The sequence below is a fragment of the Ornithodoros turicata genome, chromosome 5 (assembly GCF_037126465.1).
Source record: "Ornithodoros turicata isolate Travis chromosome 5, ASM3712646v1, whole genome shotgun sequence".
Taxonomy (NCBI): domain Eukaryota; kingdom Metazoa; phylum Arthropoda; class Arachnida; order Ixodida; family Argasidae; genus Ornithodoros; species Ornithodoros turicata.
In genome coordinates, this window is record NC_088205.1 from 16,926,842 (window position 1) to 16,948,159 (window position 21,318).

Sequence of the window (21,318 nt, forward strand, 5' to 3'; positions counted from 1 at the left end):
GCCGCGAAGCAGTTGTTGCTATGAACGGCCTATAGACGAGGACAGGTGGGGACAGGACAAGAGGAAGGAGTGGGGACAGGGGGCTAGTGTGCGTCCTGGGCCGACTTCAGGGGGAGCTGTGCCGATATTCGTATGAAAAGCCTGCATGAAAGCCCAAGGAAAACCTCAGACAGCACAGCCGGTAGTAGGATTCGAACCCGCAACCTACCATTCTTCTGCCAAATCCTTGGCGACCACCAAGTAGCGGATGCCTTTACACACTCGGCCATGCGCCACTGGTCCCTTTCGACGAATTGCAATGGACGAAAGCTATGAAAGCTACACGGGACTAATTACCTAAAATTCATTCATAAACTATTGGAACATTTCCAACAAAAGGGAGATAGCAGAATGGGAGGCAATATTTAACCCGGACTAACGAAACGCCAGCTGGGCGCCACCATCCGCCACAGTGGAAATCTGTGCGTCCCGCCATTTCTCCGTCGAGTTGTGGTGCCGGTGAGAAAGTTGGACGTTTTTCCGTCGAGAAATCGTCTTATGCGGTTACCGCTTTACAAAGATGCGTGCGCCACCAAGCGCGCGGCGCAAAGCAGCATGGGAACTTTGAGCGACACTGCTGTGTCGTCTGCTTCGGTTATGGTTTAGTCCGCTAAAGCTGTTGCTGCGCACACCGGGAATGTTGTTGTTGTTCTTCCACCTCCGCTTCTGGTTGTCACGTACTGCTTTACGGCGCTCGACGTTCCCATGAGACCTTGCGTACCACAGGTGGCACATTATTTGATCCTGCTCTCCGTTTTTAGGGCGAGAGCAGTACTATTTTTGAAATGTGATGTGGGCAAGCTTTCGCTTGTCCCATCCTACAGTTGGCAATACGAGGTGGTGCTTGCTTTTCTAAAATGGTCGCTACAGTTGGCAGTAGGACTCACCTTCGCCAATAATAAGTAACTTCGCCAATAATCCTGGTGGTTACCGTGGTACGTGAGGCATCCCAATGAAGACTACTGAGGAATATTTGACACCGGTAGTTCTGTGGGACTACCAGCCTGCCTACCACATCCTGCTCTTCGTTTTTACGGCGAGGCCAGTACAGTTTTGAAACGTGATATGGGCAAGACTTGCGCTTGTCCCATCCTACAGTTGGTAATACAACAAACCATACCGAAACCAAAACAGCGCGCCTCAGCAGCGCATGACCTTGGCCGACAGGCTTATCTCGGTCGCAAAGTGGTTGGTCTTGCCAGCAGATCAGTACCTACTCCTATCATCTCCATCGCTCCAAAGCACGTGGCCCTCTGACGTGCAATGAGCATTATCCTCCCAGCGCTCCCAATCAGTGCGGTTTTCCGATAGCCAAGATCCTGCTGAAGACTGTGAGGTAGTGGGTTCGAATCCTACCACCCGCTGTGCTTTCTGGGCTTTTCCAGCAGACTTTACAGACGAATGACGGCACAGTTCGCCCTGAAGTCGGCCCAGGACGCATACTAACCCCCCCCCGTCTCAAACTCCTACCTGCTGTCCCCTCTCCATCTGTCCACATCTATACGCCGGCCATAGCCATATTTTGCTTCGCGGCGGTAACACGGCTTTAAAACGTGACAACCAACAAGTGCAAGTTGTCGTCGCGCAGCTGTCCTGATTTTTGGAAGACTTCCTTACCCGTGTTACCGCGCTGAGTCCACATACTCCGGGCGTAGACAACAACACCATCAAAAACCCAAGCACCGCAACAGCCCCAACACAAATCGCCATCAGTCTCAGTAACTCGAACGAAGACCGCCCGCTAACTGATTAAATTCTCACTCTCTCCGCTACATAAATCGAATCAATTTCCTCGGCAGTTTTCGACACAGTTGCTCACTTTGAAATGGTGACAGCATCAAAACAGTCCTCCTCCGAAGAAACCCCCTCGTAAGTTGCCAAAATTTACGGCGGAGGCCTCCTCTCTCTCTTTCTTCGCAACGAGGCTGCCGACTTGACAGCGAGCAAAAAAAGGATCGCTATACTGGCTGCTTAATTCGAACGAGTGAAGGAGAAACACGATGGGGACAGACGGCAGCGGCGTCGGGGCCAAATGTCACTTTAAATTAAAGGCTCAATCGATTCCCGCTCGTTTTGTTCGCGGACTTTATGCGTTTATTGGATCCGGAAGTTTCCCCCATCGTTACGATCTTAAAGAACGCGCCGAAGTGTCAGTGTCTCTCGGAAGAAGTTACCTGATGTATCAAGCAATAACGCGTGCCAAGACAAATGGAAAAGAAAGTTGCTTTAAACTTGATTTACACGGCGTCCTCCAAATTGAGCGCAATGGGCTCACTGATTGCTGGGGGTTTGGAGCTTGTTTGAGGAAAAAGTTTTGGTGGCTTGTGGCTGGCCAAGTTATCAAACTCGTTCCCGTTTTCTTTGGTATTAAACGCATTCATTCCGCGCTGCGCGTGCCTTAGAGTCGTTTGTTATAAAGTTGCGTGCACGGTTCACTTTCATAAAGACGACCACCTCGCTACTCGTATCGTTCGTTGAACAATCGCAAAGGAATCGCTTTCAAGCACACAGGCAGCCTCGCCTCTGCAGCTTGCTGCTCGCCACCTAGCGGACCCCAGAAGAAGCACTTGGTGAATGATAGTAACAGCAGGCGACAGATATACTGTAGACGTATTTTTATTCGCGATGTATTAATTTTCGCGAGTTTCGCTACCGTTAAAATATCGCGAAAAATTGTACACGCGAACATAGCTTGACGTTTATCCCGCTGAAGGGAAGAGCCCCGGAATCGTGAAATTAAATATTCGCGAAGAACTTCGCAAATCAGAGATTGCGCGATTCGCGAAAATAATACATTGCGAATAAAAATAAGTTTACAGTATTTCGCGCTGACCCGAAACTGCCGCAACTTCCCTTCGTGTGCGATGCAGTTTCCCGGCTTACAGAACTCAAACAGCAACAGCACTGCTCAATTTCGCAGTGCAAAACTACTGCGGAGAAGAATATTCCAGTGCATATTCCAGTCCATGTCCAGAAGGGGAAGAGAAAACATATACTATCACAGGAGCGTCGTGAACGAAAACAACCAAGACAGCGGGAAACCACGCGAGTGTAATGTTATTTGTACAAGTTTTGAAGCGTGTCTCGTGGAAGAAGGCATGAAGCAAGGCGATTTATTCATCGCCAATCATTCTTTTCTCCGCCATATTGAGGACGACGCGAGCGCCTCTATAGGTAGTTGGAGAGGCGGTTTCCGTGCTTAAAATTGTCTGCGGGGAATCGAAAAAGGAGATGACGACGTTAATTTTTCGTCACGTGAGTAAGGTAGGAGAGGATCAGGGACGGGCAGTATTTAAATACATTGTAATGAAAGTACTATTTAAAATATGAATACACGTATTTATATTTGGTATTTAAAGACAGAGAATGGAAGACGTAGGAAGCATACAAAATTTAGATATTTATTACGAGCTTTCAGGCAGAGACTGCCCTTCTTTGAAGAAGGGCAGTCTCTGCCTGAAAGCTCGTAATAAATATCTAAATTTTTGGATCCTTCTTAAGTCTTCCGTTCTCAAGCATACCTTTGTGACTTCGACAGTCTTCACTGTTTTTCTTCGTCTACATTTAAACACAGAGTAGAAAAATGTATGTATAATTATATTTAAATATCAGTTTTGTGGTATTTATTATTGTAAATACTTTATAAACACTCTTAAAATAAAAGTATATGAATAATCATAGGGCTCGGGATCTAACACGTTTTTCCGATTTTCGTTTAAAACGTTTCCGTTAAAACGTTTTATATGCCGTTTAGATTAACGCATAGCCTGGAAAACCTTTCCTTATGAAACGTTTAAACGTATTGTTAATGTGAAACGTTTAAGCGTTTTGTTAAAATGAAGCGGTTGAACGTTATGTCAAGGTGAAGCGTTTAAAGGTCTTGTTAATACGAAACGCAACGCCTTTCGAAACGGATAGAGCTATTAAGCAATCTCTTATCTTTATTAATGGGAAACATGGACGCGCCAGTCATTACGGGGACAGAGACAGAAGTTGTCCCCGTTAAGCCTTGCGCGTCTATGGTTCCCATCAGTAAATACCAACTACGCCTGTTTCTCACTGTCTTATAAGTGGCTTATTACTTCAGTTCATATTTGGCTTTTAAGCAACCCTATTGGTGTTCATTCTCGTCGTACAATTCATTATGAACCGACGTGTTTCACTACAGTGTGAAACATGTCGAGCTCGTAATGGCGGTGATGACGTTTGAATCTTTTGGGTAGTTTATACTAAAAATTCCGTATTTACCTTCTTTACGCGAGTAGTATTTTGGTGAAAAGACTAACGCGGAAGATTGTGAACTTGAGCGACGACTTTGGCCTGAAGCATGTAACCTGCTCTTTCCTATACTGGTTCCCACTATTGCACTCTCAAACCAGAACATTTGCCAATTACGCGTTAAGAACCAACCACTGCCCCGAATGATATCATTCTTGCGCCAGAGTGGGAAAAAAGGAATGAGCACGACTTTTGTGGCATCATGCGCTGACGCGAATTCCCACAAAGAGCCGTACACCTCCTGTTATGAACAAATTGGCATAGACAAGAGGATAACACCCAGAAGTGTAATTCTGCCGGACGATGTCGATGAGATAAAGTTCCGTTTTTGGAGTGTCAGCGATCACAATGCCATGAGTGCACGCGGAGCGGAGTGCGGTGTACGCTGCGAACGGGGTCCTGGCAACGCTCTATTAACCAGCAAGAAACGGAATAAAACGCGCCCTGCGCTGTGACTGTTCTTTATTAAACATAAGACGATCAGAAATGAGCAGGACAAAGTAACATGTAAAAAGACGTTTTATATAAAAGAAAACGATTAAATGTTTCCTAGGAAAACGTTTATATACGTATACGTGCCGCAGTACGTTTATGCAAACGAAAACGTTTAAACGTATCCTGGGAAAACGTTTAAATAGATATACGTTCAACAGCACGTAAACGTAACAGAACACGTTTAAACGTGTTTTATGAAAACGTTTAATCTGTGAATCATGTTACAAAACGCGCTTCTTAAGAGAACGTTTAAACGTTTCGACGTTTAAACATTTAATAGAGAGCTCTAAATACTAATAATAAATAAAGATAAAAATATATACTCCTAAAGTATACTGACTCATTTCTTAAATATGCCGTGCATTTGACCTTTTGGGAAGAAGGGCGAGTTTAGGGCGCAGTATTTGAGCTAGCATGCAGGCGAAAAACGATTTTACATGGCGAGTTTTTGCTGTTGTTTATTTGTTGGGTATTTAAATACTCATGTCGAAAAGTATCGAAAAGTATCTATGAATATTATTTAAATACCCTTTTCAACAAAGTATTTTGTATTTATATTTAGATACTCAAAAAACGTATTTATGCCCAACCCTGGAGAGGATGCACCGGACAAAACCTTAATTATGTCTACACGACATTGGCAGGCGCATTTGGTTAGCCTACTATGCCGAATGCTCGGCAATAAAACACCACCAACCAACGTTCACTACTATTCAGGCATTTTTTACCGCCGCGCCGTTACGATTTGGAGGCAGTGAAGCAGTATGACCTCAAGTATGGCGGAAACAACGAGTAACCATGCCGGAACAGTACTATGGCCAATTACGACCCACTTTGCGGGTGTTCACTCTTAATTAGCGCCATAATTCGGCAGTAACGAGAGAGGAAACCCCGAAATTAGCCTTCCCCATATAAAAAAACGTCGAAAAGGAAGAAAGAGACGAAAACATATGCAGGCGGGGAGCTAGAGAGAGAAGGAGAGACGGGGAGGAGGGGAGATAACGGTGTGGAGGCAAGTTTGAATATGTTATACAATTAGCGAAGAAAGTAACATTTTCCTGGGTCGGAGGGGGAAAAAAAGATAGATATGATACCCCTGTCACACGGCAAATTGAATGGTCATTCCCAGCGAATGACATTCGTTCCGTGTCACACGGTGAAACCAAATGGCACTACAGGCGAATGGCATTCGCCCAGCGAATGAGTTCGTGGAACTCGTTCTCTTTTCCCTCTCGCACCATCTGTGCACCCTCGTCAGTATAGAAGTAGGAAAAATAACAAAGATTAACCGTTAGGTGAAATTAAACCGAATGAAAAGTTGTACTCCAATATTTTATCACGACTTTAATAACTTTTGACACGAAGGAAGGAAGGAAGGAAAGTTTAACGAACGTTGGGTTTAACATTGTTTTTCAAAGAACTACCCTCGTTACCGGTCGACTCCCACGCCCGTGCGATTGACACATCGCGCATACGTCTCTCACTTGTCTTGGCTTGTGATACTTAGCCAACTGAGCGTCGTCCAAAACGCAACGACTTTGTGAAATAATCTAATGTTTCTGTACTTTCGAGAAAAAGAAATACCGTATTTCCTGGTGTATAACGCGCGCGTTATAAACTGGAAAAAGTGTAGCGAAGTGGCACTTGCTGGCGACTTGTAGCCTATAGGAGTAGCCCTGTGTGGGGTTCAATGCGGCACCTCTTAGGTGGTTATGACGGGGTAGACCTCCAACAAATAAAGGACACTATAGGCTTCTTATGTCCTGGATGGATAACTGTTTCCCCTTGCAGTGGCATATTGCACTTGACTGAGGGCGATATAGCATGAGTCAGCGGAGGACAAGCACCCCAGGTGACTTCGAAATACCAATGTGTCCTGGTGTTTTCAACTGACCTTACGTTCTCTAGATTACCACTCGGGTGGCAAGCCTGTACTTTAAAACAGAACCGTATACCTTGTAGATAAATAAACTATAATAATAATAAATAACAGTAATAACAACAGATAATAAACCATACTTGTACTCGGGGTGCGTACTTCTATTGCTATGTACAATGAGGGCGCGATACCGAGCCTATAGCTCCTGTTGAAAAGTAAAGAAATGGTAATTGCATGACGTTGGTGCGCGCTACGTATCGGTGCGCGTTACACACAGGCAAATACGGTAAATATATATCGAATGGACCTGTATATAGCTTCGTTCGCTGTGTGTGTTCGCGTTATATAGCTGTGTTCGGCCCTGGCGTCTTAATCATCGACAGTGGCGTCATTTGCGAATTACATTCTTTTTCTTCGCTCGATGCAATACAACAACAATAACAACTACATGAATGACGATGGGATGAGGTGACAATTACGTAACAACAGTTACGATAGCATACCTCAGTACATGGGGGTTAACATATGAATGGGACGGCGATGAGAAAGATGAGACATTACACACACACACGACAGAACGCTTAGCAAATGAGATACTACACATGCGGAGGCGTCCGCAACTGTCAGGGTTAGTAGTTCATCCCGTCGACCCCATGTGATGTAGTGCGATGAAGTCCCATAGATCCCATCTCCATACTCATGCAAAAGACTGTGAGAATAGGGGAGTTCAAGCAGACGTGTAGACGTCAAGAACTGATGACATGAGTGCAGACATTGACGGTGCTGGGCAGGTTAGAGCAAGGGCCCGGCATGCGGCAAGGCTGAACGGTTTGCTATTGATGCGGGTCAGTTGGGACTGGGGTACTGCTCTCGCCGAACAGTAGAGGTGGCAGTCAATGAGGACGTGTTGAAGGTTTGCCACCATGCCGCAGTTGGAGCAGGAACTAGTTGAGGCGTACCCTATGTGGCGTCTGAATTGCGGAGTGTAGGCCACGTTGAGGCGAAGTCTGTGCAGAAGCGAGGAGAAACAGCGGGGCAAACGGCCTGGGAGAGAAAAGTTGGATCCACGGAGTACAACAAGGATCTGTCCGTAATGTCCCGGCGTCATTGTTGCGCCGCCATCGGTTGAATCATCGACGACAAGAATGCTCTACTGTCACCGCAGGTAAATATATTCCGTACAACCGCCTGCGGCATTGTCTGGCAGCAGCAGCCACTCTATCAGCCTCTACTTTCCCGCTTAGTCCACAGTGACCAGGGATCCACTGAAAAGTGATGGAGCGGCCTATGTCGCACAGACACTTAACGTCACTGATGGTGTCTGTAACAACTGGAGCTAACGTGCCACGCACGGCCATATTCGCTATGCGCTGCAGGGCTGACCTGGAGTCCGTGTACACCACCCACATTCGCAGAGCTTCGCACTGAGCATAGAGAGAACATAGAGGAAGTGCACTATGCAAGGCGATATCCGTGGGACACCCGTGCCGACGGAATACACGAAGACGGCCGATGAGCTCACAAGTGTATAGAGGACCCGTTGGTGTAGACGGCGGCGTGCTCAACGTATGCGCTGAACATCATTTCCAATGACATCTGGCGAAGGACAGCAATACAAGCGAATGACATTCCGTGCGAATGTCAGCCTCAAACAAATGTTACCTTCTTCGTGTCTACACTAGTTTGCTTGCGTCCTACTTTGGCGTTCAACATACTTAGCGAGCGTTAGTATGATGTGCGCAACGAAAACGTCAAATCTAAGCTTAGCAATATGAGGTCAGCCACTTCAAAGGGATTGGTTTGTAGTGTTTTCGTTACCCTCATTGTGAGCACTTTGAGATCTACTAAAACTCGATATTGATGGAGCATCAAAATAAGAGCGTAAGTAAAAGCGGTAGAGGGTAATTTTAATATTTTGCGAGAAGTATTCGGTAGGTGTTGTGATAGCACATCTGCCATACCCGCCGATACAAACCTGAGAGAGCTGGCTCATTCTCGGGACTCAAGACTCAGTAAACGGCGCCCAGGTCTGTACGGGTCACGGCATGTCAAGGCAACCTGTACAATGTCCCCCAAGTTGTTGGCGTTTCTGTAATTCATCTTTAGAGTAGACAAGTTGTAAAACCCACTAGAGCATGACTATAACTTTTCCTTTCTTTCTGAATAAACAAATCCCCAATTAGAGTACGCCGAGGAAGCATGAGTCTGACACATATTAACTTCAAACGCACTTCAGTGACTCATTTGAACAGTTAGCTCAGCAGTTCCCTTAGAAGAAAAGAAGCCGGTCCAAGCATCCTTTGTCGGAAATATGCAGTAACGAAAAATGCAGTGTTCACAAAGATGCGCACCTTCCCAATTACGCACATCAGCGCATAAAGTACAACGTCACACTCGTTACTTCATGCCAACAAAGTATATGCACTGTTGAATCCTTCTTGAGTATAGGGAGCCTCATTTAAAGTTTGAACTGGGTGCCTTCTCTAGAGATTACGGATCGTTATAAGAGAACCTCAGACATCTCACGTTTACGACCGGCCTTCAGAGGAAACGCCGCACTGTAAATGTCTTTTGTCTTTTTCTTTTTTTTTTTTTTTTGCGCCATTCTCGCACGGAAGCACATCCTTAATGAGAGCACCAATGTTGATAGCCGCTCAACTTGAGCACTAATTGGAATCTCAGTTATAAAAGCACATACTCTCAAGTTGCAGGTGACTCTAATGACGTTGTTGTTGGTGCACCAGCGCTCTCGAAAAACAAGCTCCCTGTAGACTTTGAAGGAGACGCCGAAGAGCGGTTTTCCAAGGTCCAAGAAACTGTGGAGGCTGGGTACGGGACCTTCAGTGATTAGTTTGGCTGGATCGGAGCCACAATTTGCATCCGCTCCAGCGCCGTGACTGAGTGGATACAGCGTCCGCTCTTTTGTGGCTGCTCCAAGGTTCCCCTGGGTTTTCCTACTTTCCAGGTGGACGGCGACACAGTTCCCTCTGGAATCGACCCAGATGCAAGGTAACCCACCTGTCCCCCACTCCTTCCTCGTCTTCTCCATCTGTCCATGTCTGTACATCACTCATGGCTACTGTTGCTCAACAGCGCTAACATGAAATAAAAGGGCACTGCTCAGCTACACAACCTGTAGATCCATTGACGAGCGATTGAAACCCAGTTAAAAACAAAATGTAAGGTATAAGTTTATAACACGGCGTACTTATAAGCCATAATACAAGCTCGTCCTCGTGAAACACTATGGGCGCGTTAAGTGGCTGCTCTACCCAACGCGCTCGGTGTACTCTGTTCCTCGTACTCCGGTGCTTCTATTAATCGGTCTTCGAAGCCACGAGCGCGATAGGCACCCAGGCGAAGCTTCAAAGGCGGCTCATTGGTTTTCTGGCCTTCCCTTCCTCCGTACCTCAAAGAGCGGGAGCAGCACTTACACGCTCCGACCTGCAAGCTGGGGCGTGGGACTCCATCAAGAACGCCACGCTCCCGAAAATGAATGACAGCGTTTAGTAAACAAGGTACGCGTTCCCTGTGCTCTGGAGTCGCTACTTCACGCGCCTTATGTGTTGTCTTCTAGCAGGAAAGCTACGTACTCGTATATGGTCAAAGACGTGGATTCCAGTTCTGTCTTACCCATTGGAAGACGAGTGACCTTTCTTGAGGGATAGGTGTAACTTACTTGACGGGGTTCATTGAAATCAGTGCTGAACCGAACCGGAGCCGAAACCGAAATTAACAGTTATTTTTAGCTGGAACTGAATCGGAACTGAGCCGTAATTACTAGCGCGATCTTTGAGCTGAACCGGAACCGAACGGATCTAAAAACTTCGGTTGCCGGTTCGGGATACCGGTTCGGTCGAGTTGATGTGTGCCGCCTGTTATCTATCCCATCGACTGGTGGTGACATCCGTTTTATGTGACATAATACTCGGTCCGTTCGGTAGCGCGGGACATACGAAGCCAAGGGTGAAGGAAGTTGTCCTCTCGCCGCCGCTTATGGAAGAAACATGTTTTGTCATTCCTATGAACGTTTGCAGCAGCAGTGCATTGTAACAACATCATGTGGACCATTAAAACATAGCCAAAAAACCACTATGTTCAATAAGGCTACAAGTGTGCCGCGACATCGCCTGCCACAGCAGTTCAGTCCTTGCACTTGCAACTTGAAAGTGCCCCGGCGCCGACAGCGGCGGCTGCGGTGTAGCGTACTCTATAGTTTCGATTTTAGACGTATAGACGCTGACCGAAGTTGTGCCAGTCTCTCAGAACGCAGACGCAAAGAAGGCGAAAGGAAGCACACGGAGGTGAATGCAAGTTTCGGTGAGTGAAGTCCCCTCAACCATATAGTTAGTGCATCAACCTAGTGACGCCCAAGAAGACAAGCCTTGAGGCTTCAATTGAGCGTTGGAAGTTCGTTTGAGAAATGGTGACTAGTTCATTTGCCATACGAAGATGCTACATAAAAAATACGTTCCACTTCCAGGTGACGTGTTACCGCTATAATCTAGGCATATCGTTTTATATATATATATATATATATATTGCAATTTAAATCTGTCGCAGCGGCACACGCGTCACAAGAAGTTTTGTGGCTTCGACAGCTCTTACAAGTTTTTGGTTATGACCAACTTCAGCCGACCTGCCTTTACGAGGACAACCAAGGCTGCATCAAGCTTGCACTTCGCGAGGGACACAGCGCGCGAACAAAACACATTGACGTGCGACATCATCATCTCAGAGATTTGGTCCAACGCGGAGTCATACACCTGCAATACTGCGAAACAGCCAGGATGGTCGCCGACGCATTAACCAAACCCATCCCGCGACCGCGACTACTGCTTCTGAGGGAGCACATGGGTCTCTTTGAGCATTAGTTGTCGAGGGGGGGTGTTAGAAGAGGGCGACAACAGCCTTGTGGCGCATGAGCACTGTGTCTCGCGCACTCATTCTAGCCTGTCGTAGCCTGTCATTAAACCTGTTGTTTCGCACTGCCGCACTGCGCACTCACTTCTTCACTCACTTCTTTACTAATGCAAGGTACTCTTTAAGTTTCGAAGGTACCTCGTCCTTGGACTTTAGCAAGTATAGCACAGTGTACCGAGAGTAGTCATCGATAAACGTTACAAAGTACTTGTTCTTGCTCGGCGTAAGAACCCTCATGGGCCCGCAAACGTCCGTATGTACCAGGTCCAGTACGCCTTCCGCTCTTGAACCGCTCACTTTTGGGAAGGATGCCCGCTTCATTTTTCCTTTTATACAGCTTGTGCATTTGAGCAGCCGGTCGCAGTCTTCAATAAGGATTCCGTCTGCCAAACCATCCCTGTACAATTGCTTTACGGCTTGTGCATCTCGGTGCCCTAACCGATGGTGCCAAATGTGGATGCAATTCCTATGATGCGAAGCTTGTGTAATGTTAGCTACTTCGGTCTTAGCTGTCACAAGCCGGTAAAGGTCCCGCTCGAGCTTTCCTGTAGCCAAGACCTGCTTATTCTTAGCAACCGTGCACCGGTCTCCCCGGAAGGTCACCACGTTGCCGAGACCAGTTAATCTCTTCACGGAAAGGAGGTTACCCTCCAGAGAAGGCACGTAAAGGACTTCTGTGACAGGAACAGTCTTGACTACCGACGGCGATATCCGACACTGCAGGGTGCCATCTCCCACGCCTTGAGAAGAAACGTGCTGACCGTTCGCAACTGTAACCACTTCTGTCTTCTCCCGGAAGTTCCGCGTGAAAAAGTTCAGGTCGTTGCACATATGACTTGTGGCGCCTGAGTCGATGTACCAATCCTTGGCAGAAGAATTTCTCGATAAAAGAAAAGCAATCTCCGACGAAGACGAGTGCTGAGATACTGCCGTCTTAGCACGCTGTCTGCTTCTTTGTTTCTGCGATTTTCTCTGCGCCTTCCAAGCAGCGCAGTTCCTTCTGATGTGTCCATTCTTCTTACAATAGAAGCACTTTCTTGTATCGCTGGACGTATTCGTGTCACGGGAACCTTGCACACGAAGTGCCGCTTCCGAATCGGTCATTGCTGACACAACTGTCATCTCTCGCTTCCTTTTAAATTCGTCTACAAGCTTGCCTTTTACGTATTCGAGCGTGAGGTCATCGTCGGGCCGTGTATCAAGTGCGGTGACCAGTGCTTCGTAGGAATCCGGAAGCCCGCTAAGAAGAAGAGCAGCGACTTGGAAGTCAGTTATCTCTTGCCCAATTCCTCGTAGTCGCTCCACCAACTCCAAGGTGCGCCTTATGTAGACTGGCATCTCTTCATCCTTGTCCAATCGTGACTGATATAATTTCCTCAGTAAATACAGCTTATTACTGAGGTTTGCTCTCTCATGAACCTTCTTCAGTTCATCCCACATCTGCTTCGACGATGAGCAGTTACAGACGTGCACTATTTGGCTGTCGTCGACGCTAAGGCAAATCGTACTTTGCGCTTTCCGATCTCCAGCAACCCACGCAGCCGACGGATCCACTGGAGCTTCGTCTGCAACGTATGTCCAAGTGTCCTCCCGGATCAGAAGCATTCTCATCTTGAATTTCCAAGCCTGGTAGTTGCCGTCTGTCAACTTCGCAACCATGAACTTGCCCGAGTCTGCCATAACTCCGACGGCTGACGCAGCGGTAGTTCAATTAGCAAAAACTGGGCCCATAACCTGAAGAAGTGAGTGCGCAGTGCGGCAGTGCGAAACAACAGGTTTAATGACAGGCTACGACAGGCTAGAATGAGTGCGCGAGACACAGTGCTCATGCGCCACAAGGCTGTTGTCGCCCTCTTCTAACAAAATCATATCCTGGGAGGCGGTGTTGGGGGGCGGGGGGGGGGGGGTTCGAGCGGTCTGCCTGCCTAGCTTGGCGGCATGTTGCTCAGGGAAGGGATGAAAAGGAGTCCTGTTGGTCGAAAAACAGACATAAATGCATCAAAAACGTAACTAAGAGATCTGGTATCATTTTTAGTGGCTACCTATAATTTTGTAGCATATTAGAACCTCGAACCAGTTCCGAACTGGCTTACATGCTCTGAACCGGTTAATCGAACCGATATATGACATCTCCGGAGCTGAACCAGAATCGAACCTTTATGGCCGAACCCGAAACAAACCGAAAAACGTTTCGGTTCGGCGCTCTGGTCGCAATCAATATTGTAATACACTCCATCTACACCGAGACGTGCCAGAAGCGGGTATGGCTTTGATTCGATGACGCCGTGGTCTTGTAGCGGCATCGCCATCATCATCCCCGCGCACCAATGATCAAGGCGCGCGGTTAATAAAACACCACTGCACGGCCAGCTCGGGCCGTTGTTCGGCTGGACGGTCTTCCCTCACTTCTGTGTACTGTCTTGTGCCTCTAGCACCACATTGGTGACCCGGACAATTTCTCGAACAATCCCAACCCTCTCCGACCATGTCTCAAGGCGACAACGCGGCGCCATCATCAGCGCACGTAACCGGTGTCGCCGTCAAGCTAACTCCATTCTGGGACCGTAATCCAGCCATTTGGTTTGCCCAAGCCGAAGCGCAGTTCCACCTGTCCGGCATCACTTCCCAGACAACCCGATTCTACAACGTCATCTCGGCTCTGTCTCCAACCGCCGCCGAAGAGGTGCACGATCTCATCACCTCCCCACCACGCGAGAACCCGTATGACCGACTTAAGGCTGCCTTGCTCAAACGCACTTCGACATCTGACCGCAAGCGCCTCAGGCAGTTGTTATCCGCAGAAGAGCTCGGCGATAGGGGTCCAACGCAGCTTTTACGCTGGGATGAAGCAGCTTTTGGGAGATGACGTTTCCGCAGCCGGTGACCGATTCCTGCACCAACTCGTCATGCAACGCCTGCCAACTAACGTCCAATGGTTCTGGCCACCGCGTCGAACCTACCCCTGGACGAGCTTGCTTCCCTTGCTGACGCGGTCATGGAGGTCGCCTCACCCCACCAAGTCAGCGTTCTTGAGCGATCTACAGCGAGAACGCCACTCATCCGCCACCCGACATTCAGGTGATGGCACATCAGATCAGCCACCTCACGCAGCTTGTCGCGTCACTTGTCACCCGCCCGCGACCCCCAAGTCCGCGCCGCCCTCGACTCTGCAGAGGTACCCCCTCGGAATGCCGATCGCGCTCTCGGTCGGAGAGTTCAGGTGGCCTTTTCTGGTACCACCGTCGCTTTGGTGCGAACGCCAATCATTGCCCGCTTCCTTGTACCTGGACGGGAAACCCGCCGGCCCCCCACTAATGGCGGCAAGTGGACCCGGCCTTGACGACAGCCGCCTCTTTCACATCGTCGACCGTGCCAATGGCCGTTCCTAGTCGACACAGATGCTGAGGTCAGCGTCATTCCAGCCAGCAGCCACTTTTCCCGATCTCGACAACCCTGCTTCTCTCTCAAGGCCGCCAACGCTTCTACTATCCCCGTCTACGGCCAGAAATCTCTCACCCTGAACATCGGACTGCGAAGAGATTCCTGGTGGCCTTTCCTTGTAGCAGACGTCACTCAAACCACTCTTGGAGCTGACTACTTGAATCATTTTAAGCTGCTCGTCTATGTCAATGGGAAGCGCATGATAGACCGTACTACTTCCTTATCTGTTCACGGCTTCAAACTGTCGATTTCTCATTGCGCGTCTTGTCCTGCTCTGCTCCAGACTTGCCCTTCGCCTCCATATTGTAGGAGTACCCGGCTCTTACCCAACCGCCGGACTGGACCAAGCCTGTGCAGCATGATGTTCTTCACTACGTCACCACCCGTGGCTCACCAGTCCATTTCCGCCCGCGTCGCCTAGCACCCGAAAAGTTCCAAGTAGCGAAGGCCGAGTTTGATCATATGCTGGAGCTCGGCATAATTCGACCATCATCCAGCACGTGGGCCTCGCCATTACATGTGGTGCCGAAAAAGACCGGCGTCTGGCGCCCGTGCGGCGACTACCGTGCCCTGAACCGAGCGACGCTTCCAGACCGATACCCCATCCCTTATATTCTAGACTTTGCTGCACAGCTGGAAGGCGCTAATCTATTTTCCAAGATCGACCTCGTTAGTGCCTATCACCGGGTTCCCATGGCCGAAGAGGACATCCCTAAAACAGCCATTACCACCCCTTTTGGCCTGTTTGAATTTCTCAGGATGCCCTTCGGATTGAGGAATGCCGCCCAGACCTTTCAGAGGTTCGTCGACAACATCATCCGCGGGCTTCCTTTTGTTTATGCCTACATTGACGACATCCTCGTCGCAAGCCGCTCTCCTGCAGAACATGAGCAACATCTACGCGCGCTTTTCTCCCGCCTTCAAGACAGCGGTGTTATGATTAACGCAGCCAACAGTGAATTCGGCGTTTCGGAGCTCGATTTCCTTGGCCACCACGTCGACTGCCAAGGAATCAGGCCACTACCAACTAGAGTCGCCGCCATTAGAGATTTTCCTCTGCCCACTTCCGTGACCGAGTTGCGCCAGTTCTTGGGCTTCATAAATTTCTATCGGCGCTTTATCCCATCCTGTGCCTCCAAGCTCCGCCCTCTCGAAGCCCTGCTCACTACCAAGCGCGGCAAATCTTCTTCTCATTTACTGTGGACACAAGAAGCCACGGCTGCATTTGAGGCCATCAAGCAGGAAATTGCATCCGTGTCGCTTCTGTTCCACCCACGCCACGAAGCCCCAACCTCGCTCATGGTGGACGCGTCCAATGCAGCCGTTGTGCCGTTCTTCAACAACACGTGTCCGGGGCCTGGCGACCGCTAACCTTCTCCCGTAAACTTAAGCCCCAGGAGACGCGTTACAGCACGTTTTGCAGAGAGCTTCTCGCCGTGTACCTGTCGATCAAGCACTTTCGTCACTTCTTGGAAGGTCGCACATTAACGGTATTCACTGACCACAAACTCCTCGTCTACGCGTTCTCCTCCGCCGGTACCACATATAGTCCCCGGGAAATTCGACATCTTGCATTCGTGGCAGCGTTCAGCACCGACATCCAGCACATCAGTGGTGCCGATAATTTGGTAGCTGACGCCCTCAGTCGTGTCAACACGATCGGCTTTCCGACCTCCCCACCGTCTCTCGACGATTTGGCGCAAGACCGACTCACCGACGATGAGATGGCACAGTACCGCGCCAACCCCACATCCGGCTTTACAATTGACGACGTCGCTTTGCTTGGCTCGGTCCAGCCTGTCGCTTGCGGTACGTCTCAAGGTCGGCCACGGTCTTTCGTTCCCGCATCACTCGGACGTCAACTCTTCCAAGCCTACCACGATCTTTCCCATCCCGGCATACGCGCCTCGCAAAGCCTGCTTACCCAACGATACGTCTATCCCAACATGCCCAAGCAAATCAAGCACTCGGTGCAGACCTGCCTTTCTTGTCAGCGTTGCAAGATACAGAGACACAACCACCCTCCAGAACCACCGTTCCCGGCTTTCGTGGTATCTCCACCTAACTCTAATTCAACATCCTCCATGATCTCAGTGATCTCATTTGTCTCAGTGAAACTACTCTCCTCCCTGCGGCACTTAGCAGGATGCACTGCTCTCTCGGGTGAGTTCACCCCGTTTCCTCCAAGGGAGCTTTCGGGGTTCCAGCCGAAGCGCAAAGCCCGCAAGCGGCACTTCCATGAGCTTACCCAACTGGGTAACTGTGTAGTCAAGAAACGTACGCACGTTCCTTGACGTGAAATCGAGTAGATTTGATACGAAGAATTCGGAGGCGAAAGATACACCACGTCAATACCGTTCGAGCTTCTTCTCCCCATCACATCACATCAGTCCAAAGAACAGTCTTATACGTTTATCTGGGATGACCTGTCGCAACCCCTTTAACGTATTCTAGCTAGCTAACGTAGCGAGCACCCACGAGGTCTCATTTTCCCCCAAAACTTCGTCTGCTACGCACACGGCGTGACGAGGCGAGGCGCTACTTGCACCGTACTGACGTGTCAACGTCACTCATTCACTTACGGGCTCTCTGAATGAGTCGAGGAGGTTCTATAAGTGACTGTGCAGATCAGTCCTCTCTGGCGCGATACAATCACCGTTTTTGTGCAAGAGCGCATGCTATTTGTTGAACAACAGACACAGACACACGTATTGTTGAACAACACGGCGAACACGTTGAACAACACTGGGAGCTTTTACTGTTCTTTTTAATCTGTGCCAAAGCACAGCACCCCTGCCACTTTTACAACGATGCCTCTGTTCTCATGTGTGTGTGCTGTCATCAAGTAGTAGACCTACGTGCGGGAATTACCTCTACTCAGAAAACAGCTCTCAAGAGGCTTCATACCATGACCATTCGTCAAGCCAGGTCGCTTGCCTTATCCTACTGTCTTCACGACAATTCTACATTGCATGCCGTATAATAAAGCTCTGAACTGTACTTCACTGACAGTAGCCAACACTCCCGCACCTATAGTCCCCCAACTCTCTCTCGAGTTTCTGCACTCCTCGTATCAGAACCACCGGACGACTCAGTCACGGCAGACAGCTCGGGCGCTGCATTTTATATCCCTGATAGTGACTTTCATCGAGCCTTTGTCCTCCCATACCCAATGTCCTCTATGGAAGCAGAACTCCTCGGCATCCTGTCGGCTCTACAGCACCTGTTCGGTCTACCGGCTGCACAGTGGGTTGTTCTGACTGACAGCAAGGCTTCACTGGATCTGCTGCTCTTTTCGCCCCAGAACCATATGCACTCTCCACGCGCTTATACTACAAGCTCCGACACAACTCGCGGCTACTGGTCATTCTGGGACACTTCAGTGGATCCCGGGACACGTAGGACTTCTTGGTAACACCTGCGCAGACACAATAGCAAGACACGCAACATCTACCACAGCTCTCCCTGCCACCCCTCTGCCCCTAACGATCTCTGTCTGCTTCCTGCACATTCGCCGGTGGCGCTGTGTCCGTACCCGGCAGTTGCGAGCAGACTCTACTTCATATCATTTCGAACGTCTCATTGACCCCCTACAGGACTTTAATATTGCCAGCCATTGCAATAGAGCTGAAGAGTCACTCCTCCACCGTCCTCGAATGAATGTTGCACGGACACCCTCACTCCTGTATAAAATGCGCCAGACGAACTCCCCCAATTGCGCAACGTGTTGTGTAGAAGCCGACATTGAGCACTGCCTCCTATCCTCCAACCGGTACCTCTCACAAAGGCTCATCCTCCAACGCCACTTGCGACAACTTGGCTACCCCAACGTTACTTTGGCCACCCTGCTCGGCCCGGTCCTGCACAACCAGGGGGCAGTTACGACTACCCTCTTGAGCTTTATCCGTGCCACCTGCCTCTCGACAAGCCTCTAAGGCCGTTTTGTGTGTCAGTGTGTTTCTGTTGTTTTTTCTTTTCTTCTTTTTTTCTTTTTATGAAAGAAATAGCAAGCCGGCCTATGCCTGACTAACCTTTCCTCGCTTTTTTCTTTTCAATAAACATATCCCCCCTCCCCCAACACTAATGCGCTTGAGTCCATGCAGGCCCGTAGAGTGTTGCCATCAAGTAGGACCCACTGAAGCCACACTACGCGAGGAAAAAAGTAGTTCCCCTATGTTCCTCCGCGGGGTCTTTGGTCAAAGCCAGTTCTACCAAACGATTATGACATCCTACAATGTCATCGGTATACAGAAGCGCCTTTTTTTCCTTTCTATCTTAACATCGCTTACAGGTAAAAAGTAGCCCATTAGTTGCTTCATGGTGAGCTAGATCACTATAGTTGCTGCTATAACGTATAAAGCAAATAGTGCAAATCAAAATAACCGTTTGCCAAAGTAGCCGAAATAGCTGGACGGCAGCCACACGTTACACTGGACTTTCCTTTTACGAGTCATGCCTTCAAAAGGAGAAACCACACGACACCCAACAGAGTACAAACCGCTGTGTCTCTCTATCTTCTGCTTTCTCTCTCTCTCTCTCTTCTGTCCCTTCTATCTGTGTGCGTGTTAACACCGCGAATTAACTGGCTATCCTCGGAGTACAGTCACTCGTAGCCACAGACATTCTCTGCAATTGTCTGTGTCAAGCCGTTGATGCAGACGACGACTTCATGTGTCACGTTGCGAAGAGAGAGAGGAGGCGTGGGTCACGGTGCGGGAACGCGGGAGAACTCCATTTCCACAAGCGGATAGCCATTCCAAAATCAATTGGTGGTCGTATTCTGGAAGCAAGTTGTTTGAAGCTGTATTCATAACGTACTGTGAAGAGTTTGCGTGACACTCAAAAAATGGCGCAGTTCCACGCCTGCATTCGCAGACGACAGGCGCAGCAAAGGACGATCACAGCAGACGACACCTAAAACGCGTGCTAGTGTAATATCTGTCGAAGCACCTAAACTAGAACCAGGTCTTAGCGTACCGAAGGTCGTAGCGAACCTAGCGAACTCCAACCTAGCGAACCGAAGGTCGTAGTAGTACGAAAGTCAGAAGGATCTACTACATTACAAAGCATTAGCGCAGGCGCGGAAATGAAGCCGTCGGGAACAGCAGCCGATCTGCGAGACTATTTCTCTGGGCGATTAGAGACTCCGGCCCATTATGCCCATCGACGAAACGATCGGCCCCTTTCCAGGAGAGAAAGCCAAGATACTCAATGAACGGGTTCAGCGACTCTGCAGATCGGCGGAAGTGTCTTCTGCACTGTTTGCAATGTGAAGCATGTAGAATCAGCTCAGATACGGCTTTGTCTGTATGCCCACGTTACATGTGTACATGATGGGGAAAATAAGCTTTAAATTGTGGTGTCTTTTGGTGGTGTGTTCTGAGTTGTTGTCTGGCCATGAGATATACGTGTTGAAACGATGACCTTGTGACCTTGTTTTTGTATATACTGATACGGTCTAATCATTTTTTCGTTAAATGAATCGTTGTTATGCCCATACGAACATGTAATTGACTTTCTTGTACAACAACAACAACACACAAGTAATGATGATGTAGTGGAATGTTTCGCCGCTGAGGCAGCACCCTATCCCATTGCTTGAGGGGGAGAAGATGGGGAGTGATGATGAAGATAAATGTTCTTGTTGTTTCTTGTACAATACGCAGACGATGTATAGAAAATTTCGTGAAGCAAGTCCGATATCTTTCCATATTTCTTTTCGATTCTGTGCTGGCACATCGAAGCAATTAACTATCGCGATGGGCGGTATACAAGCGTGGCCAGGTGAAGAGAGGACACCAGAAAGGTGGATCAGTATATCGGTGTTGGACCAACTTCCAAAAAAGCTGTGCTAACATTCATATGAAAGGTCTGCTGAAAATACAGAGAAAAGCTAAGGCAACATAGTCAGTGCTTGGATCGAATACCTCCACCTCGCTTTAGCGTACCCTGGGTGATAACACAAGACAGCGGATGCTCTACCCACACGACCATGCTGCTAGCGATAATAGAGAGTTTTAGTATATCGTACGATGTCGCTTTTGCCTACGTAAGGAATATCGTGGTGGTTCTAAGCAATGCACAAAGCGCTGTTTATGTATTGCATGTATTGCGCGTGCGCAGAAACACCAACACTATCCCTTACGTACGTAAAGGCGATAGCGTACGATATACTCAAACTAACTGCCAGCGAGTCTTAGGAGAACGTAGAAGTTTCACAATAACGTTTCCGGAAACATGATAAACCAATCCCCTGATTTCTT

General features: G+C 48.7%; 1 protein-coding gene across 1 annotated transcript; it reads left to right on the top strand.

Moving 5' to 3' along the window:
- The first annotated feature begins 14,099 nt into the window (after positions 1–14,099).
- On the top strand, positions 14,100–14,480 carry LOC135395231 (uncharacterized). The gene has a single exon (XM_064626470.1). The coding sequence runs from the start codon at positions 14,100–14,102 to the stop codon at positions 14,478–14,480; it is 381 nt and encodes a 126-aa protein (XP_064482540.1).
- The last annotated feature ends 6,838 nt before the right edge of the window (positions 14,481–21,318 follow it).

Coding starts and splice junctions, on each gene's coding strand:
- LOC135395231 (XM_064626470.1), top strand. CDS start 14,100: ATGTCTCAAGGCGACAACGCGGCGCCATCATCAGCGCACGTAACCGGT.